General features: G+C 52.3%; 1 protein-coding gene across 1 annotated transcript; it reads left to right on the forward strand.

Annotated features, from left to right (window-relative positions):
• The first annotated feature begins 92 nt into the window (after positions 1-92).
• VPS37C (VPS37C subunit of ESCRT-I) lies at positions 93-27,071 on the forward strand. Its single transcript, XM_039860133.1, is given in 7 exon segments — positions 93-323; positions 19,614-19,712; positions 22,998-23,169; positions 23,942-24,024; positions 24,778-24,971; positions 24,973-25,414; positions 25,416-27,071. Coding segments are annotated over 6 exon segments (1,050 nt in total). The 5' UTR covers positions 93-323; positions 19,614-19,619; the 3' UTR covers positions 25,482-27,071.
• Positions 27,072-27,492: the final 421 nt, after the last annotated feature.

The following is a 27,492-nucleotide window of genomic DNA, read 5'->3' on the forward strand; positions in this document are numbered from 1 at the left end:
CGCCTCCTGGGCGGTGTCCCTCCCGGGGGCGGGGCCGGGCGTCTGCCGCGCGGGCGGGGCCTCGCGCGCCTTTCCATGGGTGTGGTCCCGGGCGGCCGCGGGTGTGTCTGGTTGGGTGCGGGGGGAGTCTGAGTCGTGACTCAGAGGCCCGCGGGGCGCCCAGCGTGGTAGCGGGACGAGCGGCGTGGGCGCCGTGCCGAGACCCGGACGTTGGAGGGGTGTCACATCCGGCAAGAGGGGGCGGGCCTCGCGGACCCCGGAAGTGTGGGCGTGGGCTGTGGTTTAACCCGCGGCGGCTGTGGCGGCGGCGGCAGCCCCAGCAGGTGAGCCGGGCCTGGGGAGGGGCGAGGACGGGGACGGGGCTGGCGCTACAATGGCCTCCGGCGCGCCCCCTCCTGCCCGCCTCGCTCTGGTAGAGGCCGGTGATTGGGCGCGAGGGGCGCGTGACTGCAGCTGCCGGCCGGCGCCCCTGCCCCTCGCAGTAGGAGGGAGGGAGTGAGGGGACAGCGGCAGGCTCTCCCTCGGCTACCCCCTCCCCACTCCTCAGCGCCACCCTTCTTCCACCGTCCCGTATTTGAGCATTTTGCTGGTTGCAGTTCTAGTGACGTTAGAGCCAGTTAGCCCATTGTACAGATGGGGAAACAGGCCTGAGAGTGGAGACTCACTTGCCAAAGGACATATGGGAGGCTGGTGGCAGAGTGGGATTAGAGGGACACTCTGGTCTCCGAGTCCCAGTCCTGTGCCCGTTCCGCAGGCTTTCAGCCTTGGCTCCGTTCTTAGCCTTTTTTCCGGACCGAGACTTGGACCGCCGGCATCACTGACCAGTTCCTCCCCCTGGACCTGCTGTGTTTGTGTCTTGTGGGAACTAAGGAAATAACATTTTCCCTCTCACCTTATGAGTTCTAGCTGGGTTAATAATCAAATTAACAGACATATTAAGAAGAGAAAATCAAATTTTAATATGTTTACACGGGAGGATTCACATAAGCACCGAAAATTTCTGAAACAGGTAAAATTAGGCATCTATGTTATTTTGGACAGAGGAGAAGGGGGGATGGGATCTTAGAATTCAAAAGTGAGAATGGGTGATTTGCAAGTATGTGAGGAAGAGTGGAACACACGTGTCCGGTAAAATTTTGCTAGGCAACCCAGAAAACAGTGGGGTGTGGGATTTAGTCAACAAGCTCCTGCTTGGAGCCTTCTGTCTAATGCTAAGGTGATTATGCTAAGGTTCCCTCCCTGAAGCAGGTTTTCCCATCTGAATCTCTCCGGCTTGGAAGGCGGGGAGGGTCAAAGGTTTTTCCTGAGTCTTTTGTTTCTTAATAACTCTCTTAAAATTAATATCCCAAAAGGCAAAACTTTTGGTCCCCTTCAGTGTATATCTACAGTACGCACCTGGTTCCACTCGGGTACAAAGGGCAGTGATGTGTGTGTGTGTGTGTGTATACAGTGTATACACACACACACACACACACACACACACACACACACAAATGCTCCTCAACTTATAATCAGGTTATGTCCAGATAAACCCATTGTAAATTGAAAATATTGTAAATTGAAAATGCATTTAATACACCTAACCTACAGAACATCATAGTATAGCCTAGCCCACCTTAAATGTGCTCAGAACACTTATATTAGCCTACGGTTGGACAAATCTTCTAAGATAAAGCCTATTTTATAAAGTGTTGACTATCCCATGTAATTTATTATGCATTTCACTTTCGCACCATCATAAAGTCAGAAAATCAGTCGTACATTGACCCATCAGAAGTCAGGACGGCCTGTATATCTCCAGTAGGTGCCTGTGAGGTGCTTATTTCCCACTTTCTGGGTGAGGGAAGGAGTTCCCTGGGCTGTGTTGGGAGTTACTGGCAGAGTTGACTCTACACTTCAGGGTCTTTCCTTGAAGATGAGTCTGCTTTTCTCAGCTACGCAGTATCTGAGCTCACTCACCTGAGTAGTGCCCACCTGTAGCTCTGGAAACTTCGGTCACTGCCCTTTGCTTCAGCAGTAATCCTGTTGCTGACTCAGGCCTATTCCACCCCCTTCTCTGGCTCCCTGCCTCTTCTCCAGGAGCCCTGAGAAGCTACCACTTGACTCAGCATTGGAGCTAGAGGAGATGGTGGCAGAGGGATTTGGGATGGAAAGCCTTTCTTTGGCTGTCGTCCAAAGCTGAATCCTTGAACTCTGGTTCTGGATGGGAGCAAGGACTTGGGGCAAAATACTGGACACTGAAATGCGAGTCCTTGTTCTTGGCGGTCTTAGTACCCAAAAAAGTTTTTCTTTGCTGTATTATCTCTGAAATCTGGTTTGGTGCCTTTGTAATTTCCATTAGGTAGAAAATTTTTATTGTATACTTCATCTGGGCAGATTCTGGTGGCTATATTTTAGGTAGCGATAGCTCTGAGTTCTTGCTTGGATGCTGTGTACTCTTGGCACAGTTTGAGGGGCCTTTGTGAACATACTGAACTCTTGAGAACACTTCAAGGTAGGTGGTGATCCTGTTTTACAGATGAAAGGTGAGTCGTGGAGATGATAGATAATTTAGCTAGGGTCACACAGTGAGTGCCCAAATTGGGGTTTTTAACCTGTTAGCCTCATTTCAAAGCGAATGTGTACTTTCTAGACCTTCAGAATCATCTGTGGTGCTTGTTAAGCATTCAGAACCACACCTCTGCAGATTTTTACTTAGATTGTCTGGCGGGGTTCCATGTGTTTTTGACACGTGTAGCACTGGGTGATTCTTACTGTAAGGCAAGTTTGGGAAGCAGTGCCTATAGAAGTTTGTAGATTTACTGGGTTTGGAAGTGAAGTTATTTCAAGGAATCTTGTTTTATTTTTGCTTATTGCTGTGAAATTGGCTAATCTGAGCTAAATCTGCCATTATAAGGGCATTAGGATAACTAGATATATGAATCATCTCCGGACACTGTTGGCCAGCACTAGCAGGGTTTTTCCAGACTGAACTAATCAGTCTATTTTAATCTGATTGGATCTCTGTTTAGAAATTGTTAGTTTCTGCTCAGGGTCTGGAGTTTTCAGATTTAAGTTTATTTCCAGATAGTTGTCCCATATTAGCGAGATCTCTGTCATGGCAGTGGTCTCAGGTTTGGGGTGCTGTAAGGGCATGTTTGCTTACAGGCGCTTCCTCCATTGCATTTCTCTCCCCTCTCACCGCTCCCAAGTTCTCTCCTTTCCCGAATTTACATGAAAGACTTGTGCAAATACCAAACAGTTTTGTCTGTGATTGGGCTGGAGCGATGGAGTGGGGCCCCTGGGGGTTAGGATGGGCTGGAGTGTGGTGAACAGATAACCCAGGACAGGTGTGCAGAGCACTGAAGTCATATAAGTAATTTTAGTCCCACTGCTAATTTATCTGCTCCCTTCTTAGCAGGATTACAAGTAGCAAGAGTCAAACTCAACATTATAGTATGACTTTGTTCTCTTTCTGTCCAGTAAACATTGATTTCTAACTTAATTCTTTTGTAAACAGAGGACGTACTTTGTGTGATTTGAATTGTTTTGATTTATCGAGACTTGTTTAGGATGTGGTCTACTTCAGTAAAATGTCCTGAGAACACTTGCAAAGAATGTGTTTTCTGCTGTCATTGAGTGGAGTGTGTTCTATAAATGTTGGGTCATGTTGGTTGGTAGTGCTTTTCTGCCTACTTGTACAATCAGTGATTGAAAGAGGGACATTGTGGATTTTTCCATTTCTCCTTGTAGTTTTATCAATTTTTGCTTCATGTGAATCTTTGAATGTCTGTTACCAAGTATGTAAACATTTTGGAGTGTTATGTTTCTTTGACAAATCGACTTTTATTATGGCACTATTCTTTGCTCTGAAGTCTATTTGTCTCATATTCATATAGCTAATCCAGCTTTTGAAAAAATTTGTGTCAGTGGATTGATATCCAGAATATATAAAGAATTCCTACAACTCAACATAAAAAAAACAAAACAAAACAAAACAACAACCTGATTAAAATGAACAAAAGGCTTAAATAGACATTTCTTCGGGAAGGTAAACAAATGACCAAGAAGCACATGAAAATATGCAACATCGCTAGTCATTAGGGAAATGCAAATCAAAAGGACACTGAGATGCCACTTTACACCATTTAGGATGGCCGTTATAAAAACAATCAGAAGTGTTGGCGAGGATGTGGGGTATTGGGACACTTATTTATTGCTGGTAGGAATGTAAGATATGCAGCTACTGTATGGCAGTTCCTCAAAAAATTAGACATAGAATTGCCATATGATCCAGCAATTCCGTTTCTAAGTATAAGCAGAGACTCAGACATCTTTGTACCCCACTGTCTATGGGTGCATCATTCATAATAGGCAAAAGGTGGAAGCAACCCAAGTGTCTATTGACAGATGAGTGGAAAAACAGAAAGCGGTAATACCTGCAATGAAATGTTATTCAGCTTTAAAAAGGAAGGAAATTTTGACACATGCTACAACGTGGATGAAACTTGAAGAAATAATGCTAAGTGAACAAGCCAGTCACAAAAGGAGAAATATTGCATGGTTCCTCTCATATAAACTCCCTAGAATACTTAAGTTCATAAAGACGGAAAGAAGAATTGTGGTTTCCAGGGACTCGGGGGAAGCAGGAATGGGAGTTAACGTTTAATGGGGACAGAGTTTTAGTTTGGGATGATGCAGAGTTCTGGAGGTGGATGGTGGTGATGGTTATATAACAGCGTGATGTACTTAATGTCACAAACTACACTTAAAAATGGTCAAAACAATGGATAGAGATTCTAAAACTTAGTGTTAGCATGATGTATCTCTTTACATCCTTTTACTTTTAAATTGTGTCTTCGTATTTAAAGTGGATTTCTTGTAGGCAGCATATAGATGGGTTTTGCATTTTGTAAAATCCCATTTTACAATCTCTGCCTTTTCATTGGGATGTTTAGACCATTTACATTTAATATGATTATTGATATAATTGGGTTTAACTATCATCCTGCCCTTTTTTTTTCAATCTGTTCCATGTTCTTCTCATTTCCCTTTTTCCCTGATGTCTTTGGGAGTGAGTAATTTTTATGATTCCATTTTGTTTCCTTCGTTATTTTATTAGCTGTAACTTTTTTTGGTGGTTGCTTTGAGATTCATGTGCATCTTTAACTCGTCATAGGCTATCATAAGTGATACCCTACCACTTCTCCTATGTAGTACGAGAACTTTACGATAGGATACTCCATTTCCTCTTGGCCTTATACTGTTGTTGTCACGCATTTCACTTCTCCATTTGTTATGAATCCCACAATACGTCATTATTTTTGCTCTAAGCAGTCAATTATTTTGTGAAGAGATAAAAAAGAAAAGGTTTTTTATATTTCCATATATGTTTATCATTCTGGTGCTCTTCATTTCTCCCATGTTGATCAGACTTCCATTGTGTTTAAAAGCCCTTCTGACCTGAGAATTTTCTTTAATATTTATTTTAGTGCTGGTCTGTCAGTGATGCATTCTTTCACGTTTTGGGTGCCTTTGTTTTGGAAGGATATTTTCCCTGGGTAGAGAATTCTAGGTTATCTTTCTTTCAGCATTTTAAGATGTGGTCACTGTCTTCCGGCTTACACCGTTTCATATGCATAATCCATCGCCATCCTTACTTTTGTTCTGCTGTTCCTAACGTGTCTCTTTTCCTTCTGGCTGCTTTTCTTTTATCATTGGTTGTAAAAAATTCGATTACGTGCTTTGATGTAGTTTTTTTTCATGTTTCTTGTCCTTGGATTAATTGGGGTTTTTGGATCTGTGGGTTTCTAGCTTTCATGAAATTTGGAAAATTTTCAGCCAGTGATTCTTTAGATGTTTTCTTTATTCTCCTTCCTCTCTCTTTCCTTGAGACGCCCGTTACAGGGATGTTAGGGTGCTCAAAGCCGTCCCACAGCCCTCTGATGCTCTCTACTCATGTTTTCCCCCCGTCTTTTTTTCTCTTTGTGGTTTGTTTTGGATAGTTTCTATTGTTTCTTCAAGTTCACTGATCTCTACATCTGCAGTGTCTAATCTTCTGTTATTTCCATTCGGTATACTTTTTATCTGGGACATTGTAGTTTCCACATCTAGAAGTTTGATGTGGGTTTTTAAAATATTTTTTTATGTCTCTACTTAACATGCTTAGTCTTCCCTTTAGCTTCTCGAATACGTGGAGTATGGTCGTAGTAAACGTGGTACATCCTTGCCTGCTAATTTTGTTACCACGTTTCTGAGTCCGTTTCTATTGATTGATTTTTTTCTTCATTATGGATCATTTTTCGTCTTTGTCTGATAATTTCGATTGGATGTTAAGTGTTGCAAATTTTACCCTGTTGGTATCAGAGCTCCCCAGATATTTACAGAGCTCCGTGGGAAGGCTGGACGGGTGCTGGATATTTTTCTATTTCTGTGACTCTTCTCATTGTTTTGGGACACTGAAGTTATGTGGAAAGAGTTTGATCTATTGAAGGCTTGCCCTTAAGCTTTGTTGGCCGGATCGAACAGTCTTTAGACCAGAATTAATTTTTCGCAGTACCCTCTTCAGTGCCTTACTGATATCCTGTGAATTATGAGGTTTTCCTATGCTGGCTGGTGGGGATGCAAATTATTTTTGGCTCATTAGAGGATTGTTACCTCTAATCCTGATGAGTGCTGTCTATACTCGGCTGAAAACTTGAGGGGGACCCTCTGCAAATTTCTGGAGTTCTCTCTTTGTGTAGCTCTCTCCTTTCTGGTGTTTGGCTCTGTGAACTCTGGCTCCGCAGGGTTCCCTGGTCTCCCAGCTGCTTTTCCCCAAGTTGGGGAGACTGTCAGGCTCCGCCTGGGTGCCTCCTCCCTGTCCCAAGGCTTGGAAACCTTCTCTAGGGAGTAAGTTGGGGGCAATCGTAGGGCTCATCTTGCAATTGCACGGCTTGATGTCCATTGTCTGAAAACTGTTGTTTTATTTGTATATCTGGTTTTTAGTTGTTTGAGGCAGAAGAGTAAATCTGGTCCCTGTTCCCCTTTGTTTGCTGAAAGTGAAAGTCCCTGTCTAGTTAGCAGTCACTGAGCTAGGCATCCATCTAGGCTCTGGAATGCAGATGTGATTGAGACATGGGCTGTGCCCTTGGGGAGCCCCGATTCCTACATAATACATACCACGTGGTACTTACAGAGCACCAGGGGAGGGCCAGATGCATTCTTTGGGAGAAGGAGCAAGGAGCCCTCCCCAGAGTAGCTGACATTTGAAGGAAGGATGGGCAGGCATTTTTAAGCTGGAGAAGGTATAGGAAAGAAATTCCAGGAGGGAGGCAGAGTTGGGGACTCCTTGAGGGCAAGGCCCCTATTGTGTTGATCTTTATGTAGATGTGGACTATTTGTCAAGTGATCAGAAGCCTGTTGTTTACTCTGGGAATAGTAGGTAGAACAGAAAGAGCTAGGGTAGGGTGAGCAGCCCAAGGGGGAGTGGAGGGAGACCTAGCTGGAAAGAGAGGCTTGGGGTCAGCTGATACCGGGCCTCGTATGACAAGCCAAGGAGCATAAGATTTTGAACGCAACACCAAAGCACTAGGGACATATGGACCGTTTTAAGCAGGGACGTGGGAGCTCTGATGGACTCTTCTCCAGCCATTCCTGGGGTATGTGGGTTGGAGAGGGCTGAGACTGTTAGAACCAGGCAGGCGACTGCAGAGAGCTGGGCTCCGAGCAGACATTCTGCATGAGCATGAAGACAAGTCCAGACCTCAGTGTGGCCCCTGGTGTTGCCACCTTTCACCTCTTAGTGGCCTTCCTGGATTCCTGCCTGGGTCAAGAGCAGATAGGAGGAGCCTCTGACCTGGTTTCTGGTTTTCTGTGGCTACTCTGTTGCCCTCAACACGCTTGCCTGCCTCTGCTGGACGGGGTAGTTCGGAGGGTCATGCATCACTGGCTGGGGGTGGGGTAACAGCTGTTCCACCTCATACCGGCCTAGGCTGGCCCCACCTTGGCAAGATCAGTGAGTCTCACCAGATTAGACTTTGAACATACGCCTTGATTGACCCCATACAGACTCCTAGATGTTTGTATTGAGTGTGCCCTGACCTTAATCCTGATCCTTTCTGAAGGGATGGTTGAACCTGCTAGCTCAGCTTGCTCTGTGCAGATTAGAAAGTGCGGGGCAGGGCTGGAGGACTTGACAACCCCAGGCTGAGATCCTTTCCCGGTCATCCGGACAGAGGAGAACCAAAAGGAAGTTTGGCATGAAGTAGTTTAGGATGGTTTTCTTTTCAAGTCAGAGCCATGGGCCAGAGAAGGAAGAGGCTTTGTCAAGTAGCTGGGTTTTATTTTGCTGTCAGGAGGTTTCAGGAACAGGCTGCTTATTAAATAACCCATTTCTTTGCCATCATAATGAGCCATGGTGAATGCTATTGATCTGAGTTATGTCCGGCCACTGGAGTTCTGTCACTCTGTTGACTGATGGCGTCTCTGGAGCAATCGTAAATCCTTTCTCCTCGGTATTCACGTGGGAAGTGCTTGATTTGCAGAGGCAGGAATAATTTGAGGGTGCCCAGTGACTGAGAGCGCAGGGCGGTCCGCTTTCTAAACTCTGAGCCTTTAGTCACAGGGCTCCCCTGCAGAGCCCGGCCTGGCGTCCTTGGGAGATCCGTGGCCGCAGGGCCCTGCGCACCTGCCAAGGAGTGTGGCCTCGCCCCGAGGCTGGTGAAGGAGAGTAGGTGCCACGCTAGGATTTGTTGAGGACAGTTATTCTGGGTTCTGAACATCGACAGGCTCTATTCTTTAGGATTCTAGTTGAAAGATATGAGTAATAACGACCATTGAGTTTGGACCCAGAGACGGGCACCTTGTCCACGGGCATGGACTTGACTAAGAGGCGATGTAACACAATGGTGGAGAGCGTGGGCCCGAAGTTAGACTGCCTCGGGTGAAGTTCAGGCTCTCGACTTCTCTTGGCCCAGGTTTCTGGTCTGTCAAATGAGGAAAGCCAAGTGATGTGTCAGTGGCGAGGGCCTGTTGCGGGGATTACACTTGTTGCTGGGTATTGAGCGCCTGGAACACTGCTCTGTGCGCAGGAAGCACTCCACTCAGTAGCTGCGATGACCGGCATCATTGCTCTCTTACTGGTGGGACAGTGAGGGTGGAGAGAGGAATGGTGGTAGGTGGTAAAGCCTGGTGCCACCCATCCTCAAGGAGTCCCCAGCTCTGACACCTGCCGCTGCTGTTGCCGTCCTGCCTGGAATCCTCTTGCCTCGTCCTTCTCCGTGCCACAAGTACCTGCTTGTCCTTCAGCTGTCAGCTCCTCTGTGATGCTTCCTTGCTCCTTCTCCCAGGATTTCATCCTGCCCTCCTGTATGCTCTATAAGTACCAGGTAGCATTCACCTTGCCTGGCTGCCCCTCGCTCTGCCCTGTGGGTGAGACATCCCGGCTGAGAGGGAGCGGAGGAGGGGGCTTGGGCAGGGCCGGGCAGGTAGAGGTGAGGGGTTAGGGCAGTGGTTTTCACACCACATTCTGGGGTCCCCCTACGGGCTTGGTGAGGCTGAATTGGGAGATTAGGGCTCTCCCTCTACCCCTTCGCCCAAAGCGTGGCCTCTGTGGTTGGTTCTGTGCTCTGGGGAGTTGGGCGGAGGGGAGCGCGGGGGTAATGTTTTGTTTGAAAACACCAAAAATGTTCTTTGAAAAAAAGCTGAAAGGGTTTAGCAAACAACAGGAGTGGGTGTGCCGGGCACGTGGGAAAAGAGGTGGACGTGTGTGTCCTGACGGTGTCCTGACGGCTCCAGCTGGAGGGATGGGTGGGAGATAAGGGCAGGAGGGAGGGAAGAGAGGACTAACTTTAGGGAAGGCAGAGGAAGCAAGGAGAAAATGTTTTCAAAAATTAATCCAGATGGTTGTAAGGAAGAGACAGTGGAGGTGGGAAGACCCATTTGGAGTTTGGGGAAAGACAGGGATGGGTGCACTTAAAAGTCTTCAGGAGGGTGTCTCCGTAGTGTAGCGATTAGCACGTCTGCTTTACACGCAGAAGGTCCTGGTTTCGTGCCCCAAGTGGCTGGAGGAAGAGAAGCGAGGGTGCCGAGGGCAGCGGAGGTCATTTGGGAGAGGAATCTAGCTTGGGGAGAAAAAACAGGTGGTAAAAAGGTACCCCCCCCCGCCATTGGCATGGTAAATCGGGCACATTGTTCTTGGGTCTTCTCACTTGGGGCCTGCTTCTGGGAAAAGAGGGGTCAGGTACAATTAGTAGCCCAAGGAGCATCTGTTGGTAGGTATGTACATATGTATTTGCAGTGACAGTTTTCTTCACAAGCCTTGTCCCAGGGGGACTGTACATGCCCCCCCATAGGTGTGTGGACACGCTTGTATTTGAGGACCTTTGTTCAGATCGGTTTAGAGCCTGGTTCAGAAGCCACACCCTTTGCTTCCCTCTGGGACCTGCTGTTTCAGGGCCTCCCACAGCGAGCCTCGCCGGGCGCCCGGCGGGGTTGTCAGGCAGCATTTACACTACGGGGTGTCAGTGCGTGGGAATGAATGCTGCCCAGCACCTGCTTGCTGCTTTTGCTGGCACCTCCAGAAGTCCTCTTGTGTAATTCTCATTAAATCTTACAGCAACCCTGTGACACGTTGGTGCGATTAGCCCCACATTACTGATGAGAAACAGAAGAAGAAAGGCTGAATAATCTGCCCAAGGTCAAATAGCTAGAAAAAGGTCAAGCTGGGATTTAAATCCGGGAACATTCACCTCTAAAGACCTGAACTCTTTCCACTACGTTTTGCACTATATTAACTAGCAATGGGCATGAGCAGGGACCTCCAGCCCCAACCCCACCTCCAGAAATTCCTTAGAAAGAGTAAAAGCTATAAAGGTCTTCCTTTGGGGGCTTGCATGCCAACTTTTCAGATAGTGAGGCCGGTTAATTGGATGGTGTGGGATGTCAGGTGACTCAACAGTCCGATACTTGGGTGCATGGCTAGACTCATTTTGGGGAAAGAAAACTAGGTCAGATCAGGTCAACAGAAGTTCCTCATCAAGCAGCAGGATTAGGAAGGTTTCTAAGGCAACCATAGGTGTTCTTGACGTGAGGGGCGAAATGGGGCCAGTTTCCTATAAAGCTAGCAGATCAAACCGTGCAAGTTGCTATGGTAACGACTTCTCAGGCTGCCATAGGTGGATGTGGGAAATTTGCAAGAAGCCCAAGGCCTTTATGGCTCTCCTTGTAGTGTGATTTCAGGCTTGAAGTTGCTGGCAAGGAAGTGAGTGACTGGAGCCAGAGCAAACAGAAGCGCCGGTCTTGTCATATGTTACGATTCAATAATCGTGGTCATTTCGCTTGACTCAATATTGAGCCCCCAGGGTGTCAGGAGTAGCTCCTGATCATCCGATTGCCCCCGAGAGGCAGGATAATTAATGTTTGTTCAGTGCTCAGTAGCCTGCAAAGCCCTACTCGTCTGAGGCACACAGCCCCCAACGTGGGATTGTCAGGGTGCCTGGTTTCCAGAGAAGGAAACTGAGGCTGAGGGACTTGATCAAGGTCACACAGCTGAACAGCCGTGGAGCCAAAGCGCAAACCCAGGGCATCTGTCCCCGGATTCTGTGCTTTTCTCCTCTGCATTCTGTGCGGGGCAGAGCTGGCATTAACGGTTTGGGCAGAGACGAGGGGCACCACAAGCCATCTCTAGGGCTGGCGTGCCTACCCTGATTTGAACACCCTTGCACTTAGAAAATGCTGAATTTTCCTTCCTGTTTCTATTTTTTCTCCGTCGAGTTTATCCTTTTACAGCATCTGATATCAGTTGAAATTATTTGTTTTCCAGCCGAAACAGTCTTGGCAAAGATCCACATTGAGCAAGATCTGTCAATGCATTGCTTTTTTTCCTTTCCTATTAAGGACAGATCTGGAAGGCTGCCCTGAGTTTGAGTCCTTCCCAGCATCCCCTGTCCACAGTTTGCAGCCTCTCCCTCTCCCACGCTCTCCCCCTCACACCTCCCCCAGGAAAGGACACCACCTCTGGCCTAAATCCACAGGGTGTAGTGTAGGCTCCTTGGAGCCTCATATCTTCCACTAGATCATGTTCCCCGTGTTCAGAGCACGTGAGATTGATTCAGTCAGGATACAAAGTGGTGGAAAGAAGTAGAGACCCAGAGGTGTAAGCAGCAGGGGCCAACGGCCAGAAACTGTCCTCCCCTCATCATAGTGTGTGTGGGTTGCAAAGGCCCAGGGGCCACGCACCTGTGGAATGCAGGATTCCTATAGAGTGTGTCGCCTCACCCTTCTGCCCGCCTTCCTTTCTGTGGACTCTGTCCTGGCAGCTGTCTGTTCGAGGGCATGTTGATTTAGGGTTATAAACCATAGTCCGCCCAGTGTCTTGGAATTGGCTACTGAAATTTAAAAATGGGGAGATGTCACATAGATCTGGATTTCCAACTTCCCCTGGAGACCTGGCACATCTGTTAAAGCTGGGCCTGCCCTTCTACCTGCAGAAGTTCCTGAACTGGAGCCCATGCTTTCCAGAGGGGCATACTCCCCGCCCAGCGCCCAGCGCCCAGCGCCCAGCGGCTTGGCCGCTGATGTCCCCGCCTGGCCCCTGTAGGCACAGGGTTTGTGACTTTTGTGATCTCTGGTGGAGGTGAAAGTTGCAGAGGAGACAAAACAAGCCTAAACAAAAGAAAAAAGGAGGAGAAAGCTTTTTTCTCTCTCAGGAGCTGTTAGGAGGAAGGTGACACTTTCTCCTCCAGATGGAGGGAATGTGGATTAGCGCTTGCATTTTTCCACCTTGTCCCCAGTCTGACCTTCGAGTTGATGGCATTTGACGGCATTGCCCCGCAAAGAGGCGCTGTCTCGCTGTACCTGTGCATGCAGCCACCTGCCTTCGTCGCCGGCCTTCTCCCAGCCACGCAGACCCACAGTGGTTCCCACGAGGGCCCTGCTGTCGCCTGCCCCGACCCTCCATCTCCTGTCCCAGCACCAGTAGCCCCCTTCAGTGGGGCCTTGTGGGCTCCTTGCACCCCCACCCCTCAGCGCTCAGCCTCCCCTCTCCTTACTCCACTGGTCTCCCCTGTTACAGCTTCTTGCACCTGTGTTCCCCAGGATTCGTTGTGAACTTTTTTGCTTTTTAAAACCGAACTGAGTTCCTGGAGAATTCGCACCAGTTTTTAAGTTAAGGCTGTGTCTGGCGCATGGTAAGAACTCAGTAAATATTTGTTTACACCCCTCCGCCCCCGTTTATCCGTCCTCCCTTTCTTTGGGTCCTTATACAGTACTTGGCATGTAATAATGAATAAACATTAAACGACTGTTCAGTCAAAGCATGAAGAAAGGAATGAAGGCGTGAAAAAGTGCAAGAAGCCCTGTTCTCACATCCCCGTGTCTTGGATGACTCGTCCGCTCTCTCCCGCCCTACCTCTGTCTGTCCTTCTGCAGACATTGTTATGAATTATCCGTGTGGCGCTGGGAATGCGAAGGTGAACAGGACATTCTCGTTCCCCTCAAGGGACTTGTCTCTCCTCACCTCAGTCTTTTTTCCTGTCCCCTCCCCTGAACAGCAGACTCCAGACCTTCCCCCCTAGAAGCACCCAGCATCTTCCCAAACACTTTGGTAAGTGGAAGGGGGTCCGGCCTGGGTGCCGAAGGGCAAGGTAATTGGACTTGTTGGGCCCTCCAGAAACAAGAGCTCATGGCCTGTGGGCCCCCAGATAACTTCTCAGTAACCCCCAGTTCTCTGCATTGGGATATTCATCCCTGGTGCTTGTGGCCGCCTTGAGAAGCGCTGGTTTGCATTTTTTGCCACGTCGGGTGAGCAGGCAGCAGCACACTGCCAGCATCAGGAGCCCTGCCTTCAGGGGCCCCTGATTTGTGTGCCTCAGGCAAAATATTGTCCTATTTATTTTTTTTCTCCTTTTCCAAAGTAAAGACCCAGAGAAGTGTTTACTGCTCTCAGGCTTCCTGGGTGGCTCTGAGGGTCAGGTGATGTCTCTCTGACTTCTGAAAGAAAGGCCCCAGTAGCTTCCAGGGCAGGTGATGCAGGTGATGCCGGGATGAAAAAACAGGCCTTTGCCTGCCAGGGCTTGAGAGGTCAGAGGGTGAGGGGGTGGGGGTTGGCAGGGCCCAGGGGCCTGGGGCTTGGCTTTTGTGGGCCCGTAATCTCTGGCATCTTGGACTATCCTCCAGGCTACCTGTGAGGGGAGGCTGGAGCAGGTGGGGAGAAGGTGCTTGTGAAATTCAAATACCAAGGCTTCTCAGACCTTTGGCAATACCCTTACTATTTCTCTCTGGGCTGATCCCGGAAATAGGGGTAATTAAGCCTTGTGTTCACTTGACTTAGGGGAGTGATTAGGAGTAAGTTAATGGGAGAGTTTGCAAAGGGCTTTGATCTCAGAAGGAAAGAACCATGTGACCATCAGAGGTGGTTTACCTATCTCATAGGTAAGGAAAATGAGTCCCTAGAAAAGAGAACATTTGGTATATATATGTATGTGGGATCCTGAGCACCCCTCACTCCGGAAGAAATGGAGGCAGTGCTTGTGAGGTGGTGCGAGAGGAGGGGGCTGAATGGTGGAGCCTGGTGGGAGGCGCAGCAGGCCAGGGTCAGGGCTCCTGGGTCCGGTGTCCCTTCCTTTGTCACCACAGTCAAGTTACATGCCACTCTGCCTTAATTTTACCACCTGCGAAATGGGCATGGTGGACTTGAGAGGGAAGTCAAATGAGAAACGAGAGAAAGTGGAATTAGAAGAAAGTGCTAAATAAACCCACATCCCACTGTGGCCAATTACATCTCAACTGAGAACCTGCCGCGTGGAAAGAGGCCCGTTCCCGATGGTGTCAAGGACAGCAGAATATGCAGGTCGGACCGCGAGACGTCGTTCTGATGGCGCAGACTTGTCTGAAACGGAGGTGTTTCGAACCTGCAGTCTTGAGGCGTGTGAAATGGACGTGGCCTCCAGTGAAGTCTGCAGCGAGAGGGGAGTGACCCAGGAGAGAGCCTGTTTTAGGGCCACAGGGCTGAGCTGTTTTTTTTTGTTTTTTTTTTTTCTGAATTTGGGAGTGATCATCTTTCCCATATTTCTCAGGGAGTGCCAGAGATAGTCGTCACAGGCAGGAGCTCGAGCCTCCTTCTGTCCCGTTCGTCTCCCGGGTTCTGGAAGGCTCGCCACACGGAACAGCACCCTCTTCCTCAGCGACGGGCCACGTCCTGGTGGCTTGATGCCAGGCAGAGGGTGGTCTGATTAGGAGACCCGTGTGTTTCATTCATTCATTGCCCACTTTGGGGAGAATTCTTGCTGTCTAAAAGGCAACGTGATTCTTCGGATCAGCAAGTAAAAGTTACAGGGATTTTTTGCCACCGGAAATTCAAGGCAGTCACACAGAGCCAGGTGCGAGGTGTTAGATTCAGAGGAAGATTATCATTTGGGATGGGTGGAGGGGACCGGATCTAAGGGGGCCGTGTGTAATGGTTCAGTGGGCTTCATACTTCAGCACCCCCCAGAATTATCTGGGGTGCTCACTTTTTTGATTGGCCGCCATTCTTTATTTAACACAGGAAAGTTTCTGGCTAAATATCTATGGTCACATCACCAAACTTTGAATGCAGGTTATGTGCATCCTTGGGGCTGCTGCTGCCCTCCCTGTCCCTTGTGAGAGCAGCAGCGACAGCCTCGCACAGGTTTTAGCCACATCAGGCCCCTCTTTGGGCCACCTGGTGACCTGGAACTTTCAAGCCCGTGGGTAGTGGGCTTGGCACCTTTGCTTTGATGGACTCATCCATCGAATGCCATGTTCACTACAAGTTCAAGAAGCATGGACGTGCACACTAGATCCACAGAGGTATCAGTAATACCCTTTCATCAGCCCCAGAGGAAAACAATTCAGAACGTTGTAAACTACTTGAATGTTGTAAATAGATTTTGTTTTGGTGACATTCCTGTAATTAAAACGTCTTCCTTTTCTGGGGGAAAAGAAGAAGTGGCCCGTGAGGGCAAGCCCGTCAGGGAAGCCAGTCCTCCCAGGTGGCTGTAGGTGGGTCTGACATCAGTGCCTCCTTTCAGGTGAGCTCCCAGTCCCTTGCCCGGTCCCACCGACATGAGCCAAGCCACAGGCACTGAAGGGACGTGCACTCTGGGTCCCGGCAGAGACGCACTCAGAACAACACGGGGTTGAGCCCCTGCACTCCCGTCCTGCCGCCACAGGGACTGGTTGACAGATCCCTCTTCTGAGTCTTTGCTTTTCCTCTGTCAGATGAGGCCGCACCCACCTGAGTTCCCTTAGTTCCGGAGGAGGGAAAAGTAGGACCCTAGACAACTTCATTAAAAATTAAGAAGGCTGGAGGTTCTGAAGTGCTGGGTCTGGAGGGGGACTTAGGACTCTGGCTTTCTACAAGGACTCCAGGCGAATCCGATGCACCTGCTGAGAACCCCCTTCCTACCCGCCATACACACTGCCGAGGTCATGGCTGCTTCCTAGCTGTATGACCTTGGAGCAGGTCACTTCCCTCTCGGCCTCTTCTGAGGTCGGGTCAAAGCGATGCTGACTACAAGGTGGTTGTGAGGGTCCTGGTGACGGCACATACGCAGTGCCGACTCTGTTACAGGCAGGCCGTTCTGACGTGAGAAACCAGGGCACAAAGGGTTAAACAACAGGCTGGTAAGTGGCAGAGGGGCATTCAAACGCAGTCTTGCTCCGGAGTTTAGTCTCCTGAGTGGTTCTCAAAGTGTGTTCCAGGGACCCCTAGGAGTCTCCGAGACCCTTTCGGGCGGTCCATGAGGTCAGAATAATTTTCATAATCTAGGACACTATTTTCCTTTCTACTTTCTCACTTGAGTACACAGTGGTGTTTTCAGAGGGTACGTAGCCTGTGATCACATCATCATTCTGGCAGTCAGTGTGTGTGCTTGCGAACTCTTGTGTTTTGAAAACTCCTCACTTTCAATTTCGAATACAGTAAACATTGATAGCTAAAATCCACATAAATGAAAATTCTTTGGGCTCTTCGGTTAGGAGTGAAAGGTGTCCTAAGACCAAAAAGTGTCCACTCTGCTGCCCGAGGCTGTGCTGCCTTAGGTGTGGTATTTGTCGGACACAGAGGGGCATGGAGCGTGACACCTCCCGTCACAAGTGGCTGAGGCGGAGAGTCGGTGCCCGTCCTGGGGAGTGGCGGCTGTGCTCAAGGCTCTCCTGGTGGGTGCGTGCTAACGTCCCGAGGTGTGAGCGTGCGCCTGGACCTGCAGGGCCATTGCCGATGCCATTGCTAAGCATACTGTGTGCGTGCGGCTGGCCAGCTGCCCACACGGCATCTTCCATTCTCTGCCCGGGGTATCTCTGTGCTCAGCCTGCCTGCAGTCTGAGTGGACACCCTGTTCTATGTGTGGCAGGTTCCTCCTTGGGGGGAGTGGGGCGGGGCACTGCTGCCGCTGAGCCCAGCAAGTTCTCAGCCGGCCGTCGTGGAGGCCCCAGGAATAAATAAATTCCGCGGAGCTGGAGTCTTTCACCAGCATTTGCTCCGGGCCAGGCCTCGTACCACGCCCGTCCCGTGCTCTGCACGCTATCATCGAACCTCGTACCAGCCCACGTTAGGGACCAAGAACCCGAGGCTCAGGGAGGCTCCACGTAGGCGAGGTCCCGCAGCTGGTAGGTGGCAGCCTGGGACTCAGACTAGGTGTGTCTGACTGAGCCCGTGCCCCTGGCGTGTGTCAGACCCTCAGAAGGTCGCTGCGCTTGTCCTGCTCACGGCCGAGCCCCCCGTGTTCAGTGCGCTGGCGCGGGCTTCTGCTGCTTCCCAGGGCCGGTGCGTCTGCCGCTCCCCTGTCCCCTGGGGCAGCAGGGCGAGGTGTGGACGGAGTACAGTTTTGAATGGGACCGTTGTTGCCACCTCGCAGGATGAGGACGGACAGTCCTGTGAAACTCGTGCTGCTGTGCTCGGTAACTGGTGCCCTCACTGTCACATGACTGGCGAGGAACTGTTGCCTTTTCTGAGTCTGCCGCATCAGCATCTCCTGGAGAGAGTGGGTTTCCGGCCCGCCTTGGCTTACTGACACAGCTCTGCAGATGGGGCTGGGCCACCTACATTCTCAGGGAGTGTCTCCTGGGATTCAGGTGCATGCCTGAAGCTCGGCATGCCTGCCCTGCGAGTCAGGGGCTCCATTCAGCCCTCAGGGATTAGCAGGCAGTGGTGGGACCGTGTGTGGATAGCTTTTATCACGGGGTGCCCCTTTACTGGCACACCTCGCTGTATGCCCTTCGCTTTGTTGTGTTGCACAGGTGTCGCGTTTTTTACAAACTGGAGGCAAAACCCGCCACCAGCAAAAAGATTACCTTCCGCTTTGTTGCGACACTCATTTTTTTTTTCAGTGGGCTGGAACCAAACCCACAGGATCTCTGAGGTATGCCTGTAATTTGTTGTCCAAACCAGGGCACTCTGGAGCATAAAAAAGGACACTGTTAATGAGCTATGCTGGGACCTGAGGAGTAAAGCAGGACTTTCTTGGTAAATGGGGGAGCATGGTCAGTATTTATTAGTCTCTCTTTCCACTTTTCCGATGACCCTAGGAAACGCCTCTCCCTTTCTATGACGGATGGGGAAACTGAGGCCCAGAGAAGGTTGCTTCTGAGTCTGACCTTGGTCCTCGATTTCAGAACATCCCTTTGGCCGAGTAATCAGCACTGACTCCCTGGGTGCTGGTGCAGGGTGCGGGGGTGCACGGACTCCAGATACCCTGTAGTTGGAATCTTTAGAAAACTAACATAATCTTTATATGAGAAAAACCAGCATTAAGCCTATAAAGCGCATATCTAGGAAAGATAAAAAAAACAGAGGATTTCGTCAGCAGAAAGGAAGCCAGTACTGGGTGTGTTTCAGTGTTTGTGCTGCTTCTCGGTCCCTGGGGCCTGGATGGGACCCCTTGTTACACAGACCATCTCGTAGTGTCCCTCTGGGCAGAATGACAGACGGAAAGACTGCTGAAACCGGTGCTTCATCAGAACAGACGTTCTCTTCCACTCGGTCCATTTCTTTTTCTCCCGATTGCCTTAGAGGCCAGTTTGGTGATTTTTTTCCATCGTGGTGATGAGGAGGATGTGACTGTGACAGTCCATTTTTGTGGCATGTGGCAAGGACTGCAGTCACAGAGAACACCTGAGGGGGCCCAAGGTTGTTGGTGTCCTAAATATAACAAGCAGCGACGCACTCGTGCCTGTGATGTTGAAGCCGCAAGGCCCCTGCGTGTGAAGGTTGGGTGTATTTCTGGTTCGGACGGAAATAGACACCTACCAGCGGGCATGCTGGCGCCGGGGCCCGCGGGCCTCCTCGGGCCAGCTTCATCTCCGTCCCTGGCTGCCTGGCTCACTCCTGCCTCTTCCATCTGCTCTTCGTGGAGCTGCATCAGCATTTTCTCTCTGGCTGCCGAGTGCTTGCACACATCCTGCTGTTCATGGTTTGGCTGGAAGGAGTGGCTCCTTGGTCTCCCTGGGAAGAGGCGGTGGCTGGGGTGGCAGGAATACACTTCCCGGGACCCTCACCCCTCCTTGAGCCTCCCCGTGGAGTGGGAGCACCTTGGAAAACTCATTTTTCTTTGACAGATCATGTGTACGGGCTCACGGTCTCTTCCCCACGAGCTGCCTCTTTTCCTCATGGCGGTGTTGTTATGTGTTCCCAGGGAAGGATGGAGACCCTGAAAGAGAAGACTCTGGAGGAGCTGGAGGAGATGCAGAATGACCCGGAGGCCATTGACCGGCTGGCCCAGGAGTCCCCCGAGGTAGAGGGAGACAGTCATTGGGCCCAAGAAAGGCCAGCAGATGGGACCACGGCCCTTCTTAAGGATGCTGGCTTATTGGGAATTTGGGCCAAGTTCATCTTCCTTTTCTGTGGCTTTCTCCCAGCCAGAGCCACCCCTGACGTGTCAGCCCAGTTCCTGGGCACCCCGGAGGCGTAGGGGGCAGTACTCGGGGGTCCAGAGCCCTCAGTGAACCCACGTGCCCCAGGAGTCCCGCACTGTTCTTCCAGCCTGAATCTGGAGGCAGTTGCTAAAAGCATGGTACTGTTTTGTAGCTGCCTTTCTTTCCCCAGGGGCCTCGTGGCCCTGCTTCTCCAGGAGGAGCCATTCTCGGGCTGGGGTTGGGCTCAACTCCTCTTTGATCCTGTTTCCTGTCATAGCTGGCAACTGACCCTCTCAGCCTCCAATCACAGTCCTCATGGGAATAAAAAGAGCCTTCTGTACAGAGCCTGACACCTTAATAAAGGCCTTTCCTGTCCTCCCCGTCTCCGGTACCCCGTGACTGGATGTGGCCACAGAGCTGCAGCTATGCAGTTGTGCCTAGGGTGGCTGCAGCCTGTCCACAGCTCTGCAGGCTGCCGCCTGCCGCTCCTAACGTTAGGGAGAAACAAACGCAGATCTGCCAGGCTCACTTGACTGGCATTTGGATGTTGTTTTTTTTTTGACCGATGCACAGGTGTGATGTATCTCTTCTGTGAGTTCCCGATATGTTCACCAAAGAAAGGGAGCCACCCCATCCAGCTTCTCCATGCTGCTGCCTCCCCAGGGCAGTTTCCTCTCTGTGAGGGGGAAGCTCTTTGCTGTTTTGTGCCTTCACTGCCCCTCACCACGGGTCCTTTACCCACGTGGGCAAGCTTTGCTGGGGCCGCAGGGGACGACGTGTCAGGCAGGGGATGGGGAGAGGTACGGGGACTCGGGGTGGCACTCCCTGCCCACCCTGAGCTCGTTCAGCGGGGACGTGAAGCAAGGCTCGTGTTGGTTAAATGCCGAGGCCGCCTCAGGTGGTTCATGAGGCCCTGAGCTCTGCCAGGGCCGCGTCTGCGCTGGCACAGAGCTGGGCACGGCGCAGGTCTCCCCGCCGCCACCTGCCATTCTCCGTCAGTCGCACAGTAAGCACCAAGTGTTTCTTAAAATCTGCCATGAGCACAGTGCTTTAAAGCACACGCTTCGTAGAAGCAAGCCTTTACAGAATTAGAATTAGTCGACATCCAGGCGCGGCAGGCCGATAGGATCTGTGGCAGGGTGCCCAGAATCTGTGGAAAATGTAAGCAGAAACCCCTCTCGGGCAAACGGCAACTTGAGTTTTGTGACACGCAACCTCGTCTGGCTAATTGATTTGAATTCTCGGGGGAAAACGCTCGTGGGATCTCGGGGAACGAAGGAGGGTGGACTACGTAGACTTTCAAAGCCCCTCGGACTAGATTTTCTACAGGGGGCCATCAAACGATAATTGAGTCGCTGTGAGACTGTGAGGAGAGAAATGAGAGCTCGTTTGATTTTAGGTAGGAACGTTGCCCGGCGAACAGGGATTAGTAGGGGACAGCTCTGCATAGAAGAGCGTGACTTGTGGGGTGAGCCCTTTGGGGCAGGGTACTAGAACTGTTTTTGTTGACCTCTTATAAATGACTGGTGGGGGGCTTCATAGTTAACCCCAGTGGAGAAAGATCCGGGGAGGCTGTGGGGAGAAGGGACAGAATTGATAGGACAAGATTTAGGGGAAACCGATACAGCAAAGATTTATTAGTTAAGACCCAGAGAAAAGGCAGTGGACGCACATGAGGGTCAGAGGATCTTCGGGGCCCCCTAAGGGACAGCTGAGCGGGAGGCCTTCAGTCTTCCCTCTCTGTGTCAGCCACATAAGTAAATAAAGCTTTGCGGCTAATAAAAATGAGATTGAAACTTCCCAGTGTCAGTGTCCCCGAGTCAGTGTGCTTGCTGAGTGGCTCGAGATGGTATTTGTGGCAGCAAACCAGACCACCTAGCTGTGGGGCACTTGCCCTCATGGGCAGACCAGACTCCAAGAGACCATGGTGGGCCCCGCCCTCCCAGTGCCCCTGCGGCCGCATCCTTGGAGGGAAGATAACTGTGACCCCCTCTTTCCAGTCCAGAGCGTGAAGGACAGGCTCCAGGCCTGCCCCAGAGCGCAGGTCTCAAGACCCTGTGATTGGGGGTTGGCAGGAGGGCGTCCTCCCTGAAGTCCCCTCTTCCAGGATGCCTATGGCCTCTCGTGTCCGTTGGGGAACAAGCCATTAAGGCTCGGTTCGTCATGTGCTGACTGTGGCGGAGAAGCTGCCCAGCGGCTCCTGTGTGGAAGCTGGTCTTGCCTAGCTGTGCCCTGAGCCCTCCACTGGGTGCTGAGTCCTCTCCTGGTGCCACATGGTGCTGTAGGTGTATTGTCTCTGCTGTCTCAGGGGTGGCGGGTCATCTCCATAAAGATGACTCCCTGGCAGATGGACAGGGCTTCAGTTCATAGCAGCTCTGGGAAGGGTTCCCGTGGCTGCCACCTCACCAGCTGGTGGCAACGAAAGACCTGGCTGAGGGCACAGCGCTCCTCAGCTTGGGGACGTGCTTTCAGGGGGCACATAGAGGTGCAGAGGTTGGCATTAGGGCCTCAGGTGGCCGCAGGTCGCCTGTGTTGGTGGGAGTCCTCTGCCGGCTGTGGGACTCCTCCCATGGTTCTTAGGGGCACTCTGTTCATTCATCCACACAGCTTCTCTGCAGGACACACGTGGCCTAGGAGGTGGGGACAGGTCTGAATCAGTGTCAGTCTGGCCATGACTTTCTCACCTCTTGGAGAAGCTGTCTTTGTAGCCTCTTTGCATGTCTGGCTTGTGGCCTGGCCTAGGCCACCTTAGTCCTCAGAGCAGGTCTCTTGACTCTGAATCCTGTGGGTAAGTGGTTGAGGCTTCTGGTCCCTTCCCTCTTAGAAAGCTGGTGCTTTCTTGTATAGCTTGGTCCCCCCCTCCTCTGCTCTGCACAGCCCATGGTGGGCCTGGCTCCTGCTCATCGCATGGCCTCGGGCAAGCTGTCGACTTCAGTGTCAGTTTCCCACGTGGATCCACCACATAGGCTGTTGGATTCAGGATTCGGTGAGGTGCCTGAGTCAGTGCTTGTTCAGCGTTAGAACCCAGGTCCATCTGACTCTATCTGAGGGCTGAGTATTGTGGTTCCCCACGGTGGGCGATGAGTCCCAGAAGCCCCTGGTCCAGGCTGCCACGAGCTGAGGGATGGTGGCGATGCCGATGGTCAAGTGTCCTGTTCTTTTAGGTGCAGGACCTGCAGCTGGAGCGGGAGATGGCACTGGCCACCAACCGGAGCCTGGCTGAGCAGAACCTGGAGTTCCAAGGTCCCCTAGAGATCAGCCGCTCTAACCTCTCCGACAAGTACCAGGAGCTCCGGAAGCTCGTGGAGCGGTGCCAGGAGCAGAAGGCAAAGCTGGGTAGGGGCAGCCGGACCCCGGGAGTGTGCTCTGGGAGCTCCTGTGAACTCAGGGGCCCGCTCGAGGTTGGACTGGGGAGAGATGCTGGAAGAGCATGGAAGAATAGATGCCCCCTCCCTCCCCCAGGACAGGAACGGGCCTGCAGTTTCTGAGGGTCGCCACGCCCCAGCCCTGCGTAAGCGCCTTACGTACATTTTCCACAACAGCCATGAAGGGGTAGCTGGTGTTACTGTCATTTCATAGATGAGAAAAAGGAAGCCCAAAGAGATTCAAGAACTTGGCCAGGGGTACACAGCCAGCTGGAGATGGGGTTGGGATTTGACAGAGAGCCTGCACTCTGCCCTGCAGCCGTTAACTTGGCCACCTCAGCTTTTGTGCTCTGCATGGTGGGTCCAGGTTCTCTGTGTCCTGGGACCTGCCATCTCGGAAGGTGAGAGGGGCTGTCCCGGGGGTTCGGTGGTCAGACAGGTGAAGTCAGTCCCCTGTGAGGCAGAAGGGGGCTGGGGTTGGTCGGTGGGCTCTGAAGCCCAGCTCCTGGCTTCCCAGGCTGGCCGCAGGGAGGCTGGTGAGCAGAGGTCTGCGTTGGGCTCCTTTGAGCTCTCTGCTCAGGAAGGTGACCTGAGGGACTGGAAGGGGCTCTGCAGCAGCCCAGGGTGGGGGCTGGGCCCCCGTGTACACCGAGGACCCTTGAGAGCCTTTGCTGAAACCTCAGCCTCCAACACCGAGTCGAGAGGCTCTTTTGAAATGTTCCCCTTTCTGCCCTCCCTTCCAGAGAAATTTTCTTCAGCACTGCAGCTGGGGACCTTGTTAGATCTCCTGCAAATTGAAGGCATGAAGATTGAAGAAGAGTCTGAGGTGAGGTAGCCCGTGACACCCCCTCTTCCTTGAATAACGTCAGCCCCTGGAGCAGGAGCCCTTGTAATGGGCACTGGATGTCTGCAGAGGGTGGCACAGGGGTACTTTCGTAGGTGGCAAAGATGAGTGACACCTTTAGTCCCAGCGGAGGCCTTTTTAGACACAGAACAGGAACCCAGTCTCACTGGCTGAAGCAGAAATGGGCGACGGAGAGCGTGGTCATGGCGAGCTGGGGACCTGGGTGGAGGGCAGTGCAGCAAGAGCCCCCAAGGACTGAAGCCAGGCCCCAGCCCCTTCTCAGCGGGGCTGCCGGTCTCTTTCCTGCTTCCCTGAGCGTCAACGCGTTCTCTGCGGTGGGCCGGCGCTGCCCACTTCCCCGTGCTCCGGGAGGAAGAAGCTGCCTTGGGCCTCCCGGCCCCTGGGCCGGCCTGCATGAGTGACGGAGGGACTAGTGCTCATTCAGTTACTCCACACGTAGATGTGGTAGCCAGCGGGGGGGCTGGCACAGTGCCAGGGGCAGGGGATAGCGGTGACCATGACTGACAGTCCCTGCCCTCCAGGAGTTGATGTCCTGGTGAGGGAGAATAAACAAATGAGTGTGCGTCAGCAGTGATGAGGACCATAAGGAGAAGTCCCCAGAGCAGGGCCAGAGAAGGCAGGGGGTGCCTGGGAATGCCTGAGGCTGCCGGGCTGGGAGCCTGTGGGTGGCCTTGTTCTCAGTAGGCCCCTGTCGTCACCGGGCCTGTCTTCCAGACCATGGCTGAGAAGTTCCTGGAGGGCGAGGTGCCTTTGGAGACGTTTCTGGAGAACTTTGCCGCCATGAGGATGCTGTCGCACCTGCGCCGGGTTCGTGTGGAGAAGCTCCAGGATGTGATGAGGAAGCCCAGAGTCTCCCAGGAGCCTGCCGGTGACGCCCCTCCACTCCGCCCGCCACCCCCGCCTCGTCCCCCAGGCACCTGTGGCTGAAGAGCAGCCACCCCCGCCACTGCAGCCATCAGGGGTGCCTCCCTACCCTTTGCCCTACAGTCTGCCTCCCGGCATGCCCATGGGCCCCACCGCCCAGGGCGCGCTCCCTCCGGCCCCCTTCCCGGGGGTGCCTCAACCCTCCTTTTCCTACAGTGGGCCCGTGGGCCCCCCTTACCCGTCAGCCCAGCCGGGACCCAGGGCTGCTGCGGGCTACTCCTGGTCCCCACACAGGAGCACACCGCCCCAGCCTGGCTATTCTGTGGCCCCCACTGGTGCCTCTGGCCCCGGGTACCCCTTGGCGGGGGGCCGGAACCCGAGTCCTGGTTATCCTCAACAGCCCCCCTACCTCTCAGCAGGGGGAAAACCTCCCTACCCAACGCAGTCCCAGCTCCCGAGCTTCCCAGGCCCCCACCAGCCCCCCTACCCCCGGCACTGTCTCCCCTCCCTATGGGTTTCCTCCACCTCAGGGTCCTGCCTGGCCCAGGTATTAGACACTGCCCTGGCCCTCGGCCCCTCCCTACTGCCACCTGTACCACAACCTTTGGCCCACCCACTGCTGAGATTCGAGGTTAAATTAGAAGTGGAGTTGGCACTGCCTGTGCACTTGGCGGACCTGGCCGGGATGATGTGGATCCCCAGAAAGGCACGGGCAGTGTGACGGGCTCGGCCGTACCAGGCCGTCACGGCACTTACCAGCCTCCCCGGGGAGGGAGTGCCTCTTTTCAGTCGCTGGCTTTAGCTTGTCTCTTGGGAGCCAAGCTGGGAGTTCACCTCTCCACGGGTGTCTGTACGAGTGAGCTGTGCATCTTTGAACATCTCCTCGTGCCTATACTCCCGGACACCTGAACCCAGTGCAGTTATCACGGTGATGGGCTGGCCAGTCTCAGGCCCCTGCCCACCCTCCTCCCTGGGATTTGGCACATTTGGGCTGGTGCCCACATTAAGGGATGCAGCTCTGTGTCTCTCCGGTCCATTCGAGGATGGCCTGCCCCACGTACCATGGCTAGGGGTGGATCAGAGGGAGAGAACGGAGTTAGGAAAAACACTTCGTGATTTATAAGTCACGTAAAGCCATAATAGAACTCTGATGGGTTGACGCCAGATAAACTTGTCCTATGGGCTGATTTGAATGACAGCAGCAGAGCCAGCATGGTGAGAAAACTGGGGATTATGCAGGTGGACCCCAGGCCTTGCTTGCACTGGTTGGAAAATCGGGGATTGGGGGGAGCTGTCTTGGATCCTCTGGCCCAGGAGATTGTCCCATTGGGACTCACCAAGGAGCGGAGGGCCAGGTCTCCTCCCCGGCCGCCGCCTTTTCTGGTTGACTTTTTCTGTGGCCCACCGTGTCTGTCCGCTCCTGTAGTGCCTTGAATCTCATTCGCAGAAGCCCCCTCCCGTCATCCCCTGCCTCTGGCTCCCGTGACATAATTCTCCCTTCATCCCCAATGGCCCTCCTGAGACAGACATCAAAAGACGCCCTAACAGTAACCTCCCAAATGGTGCTTCCGAAACACCATCACTCCGTCGGAGTCCATTCTCTGCATCTCTCCCGTTTTCAGAATGTAAAGGGCAAGGATTGTGACTTCTGCGCCCCACGCAACCCCCAGCACCTTGGGGGTTTAAGCATATTCAGTAATGAAACGTGACAGTAGACCAAAGGGCGTGTAATGAACAAGCGTTAACTTGGTTGTTCCAGATGTGAACCAGGTCTCAAGGGCAGACCCTGGAGCTGCTATCGGTTAGGAAGTCATATGTGCCTTGAAATGTCCACTACACGAGTACCCAGCATCTGGTGGCCTGGGGTGCTGGGGGCCAATGAGGAAACTCGACCTTCTGGTGCCTGCCCCCTCCCGGCCTGCGTGCCATCAGTGGGTGCGTGGACGAGATGCTCGATGAGTGCTGTCAGTTCCTTGCCAATTGTGCTTGCTCTCATAAGTTATTTATAAAGAGAAATCCCTAATGGACTCTACTAGTCCGAGGGCTTCGGAACTAGATGAACGACCGCCGGTATGTTGTATAAATAATTTCGACCGCCGGTATGTTGTATAAATAATTGCCATAATAAACTTTGAGGAGTTCCATGCCGCGTTGTGGCTCGGGTGGGTTTGAGAAGCGGGGAGTGGGTGGGAAGGGGGCATGGATTTCTTCCGCAGCCTGCAGGATCAGGCTCTGCTGAAAGGCCTCTGATTCAAGTCCACAGAGCCCCACCTGGATCGAGTCCGAGCTGCTCCCTTCCTGCTCCTCCCCCTCGGGGCCAGGTGGCAGGCACTTCCCTTTCCTTCTCTGGTTTTCTGTCCTGGGCATTTTCACGCTGGCCTCTTCCTGAGCGGAGAGCGTGGGCTGTGCAAAGCCACAGAGCCCCTCCCCCCTGCCCCCCCAGGCACTGTGCACATTGCTGCCACCTGCTGGGCTGAGGAGGACCTCCACCGTCAGCCTGTCCGGGACCCCCAGCTGGAGTCTGCCTTCCTGGCCAGTTTCTACACCAGATAGAAGGGCAGCCCT

Source organism: Pteropus medius, unplaced genomic scaffold (genome assembly GCF_902729225.1).
Source record: "Pteropus medius unplaced genomic scaffold, Ma_sr-lr_union100, whole genome shotgun sequence".
Taxonomy (NCBI): domain Eukaryota; kingdom Metazoa; phylum Chordata; class Mammalia; order Chiroptera; family Pteropodidae; genus Pteropus; species Pteropus medius.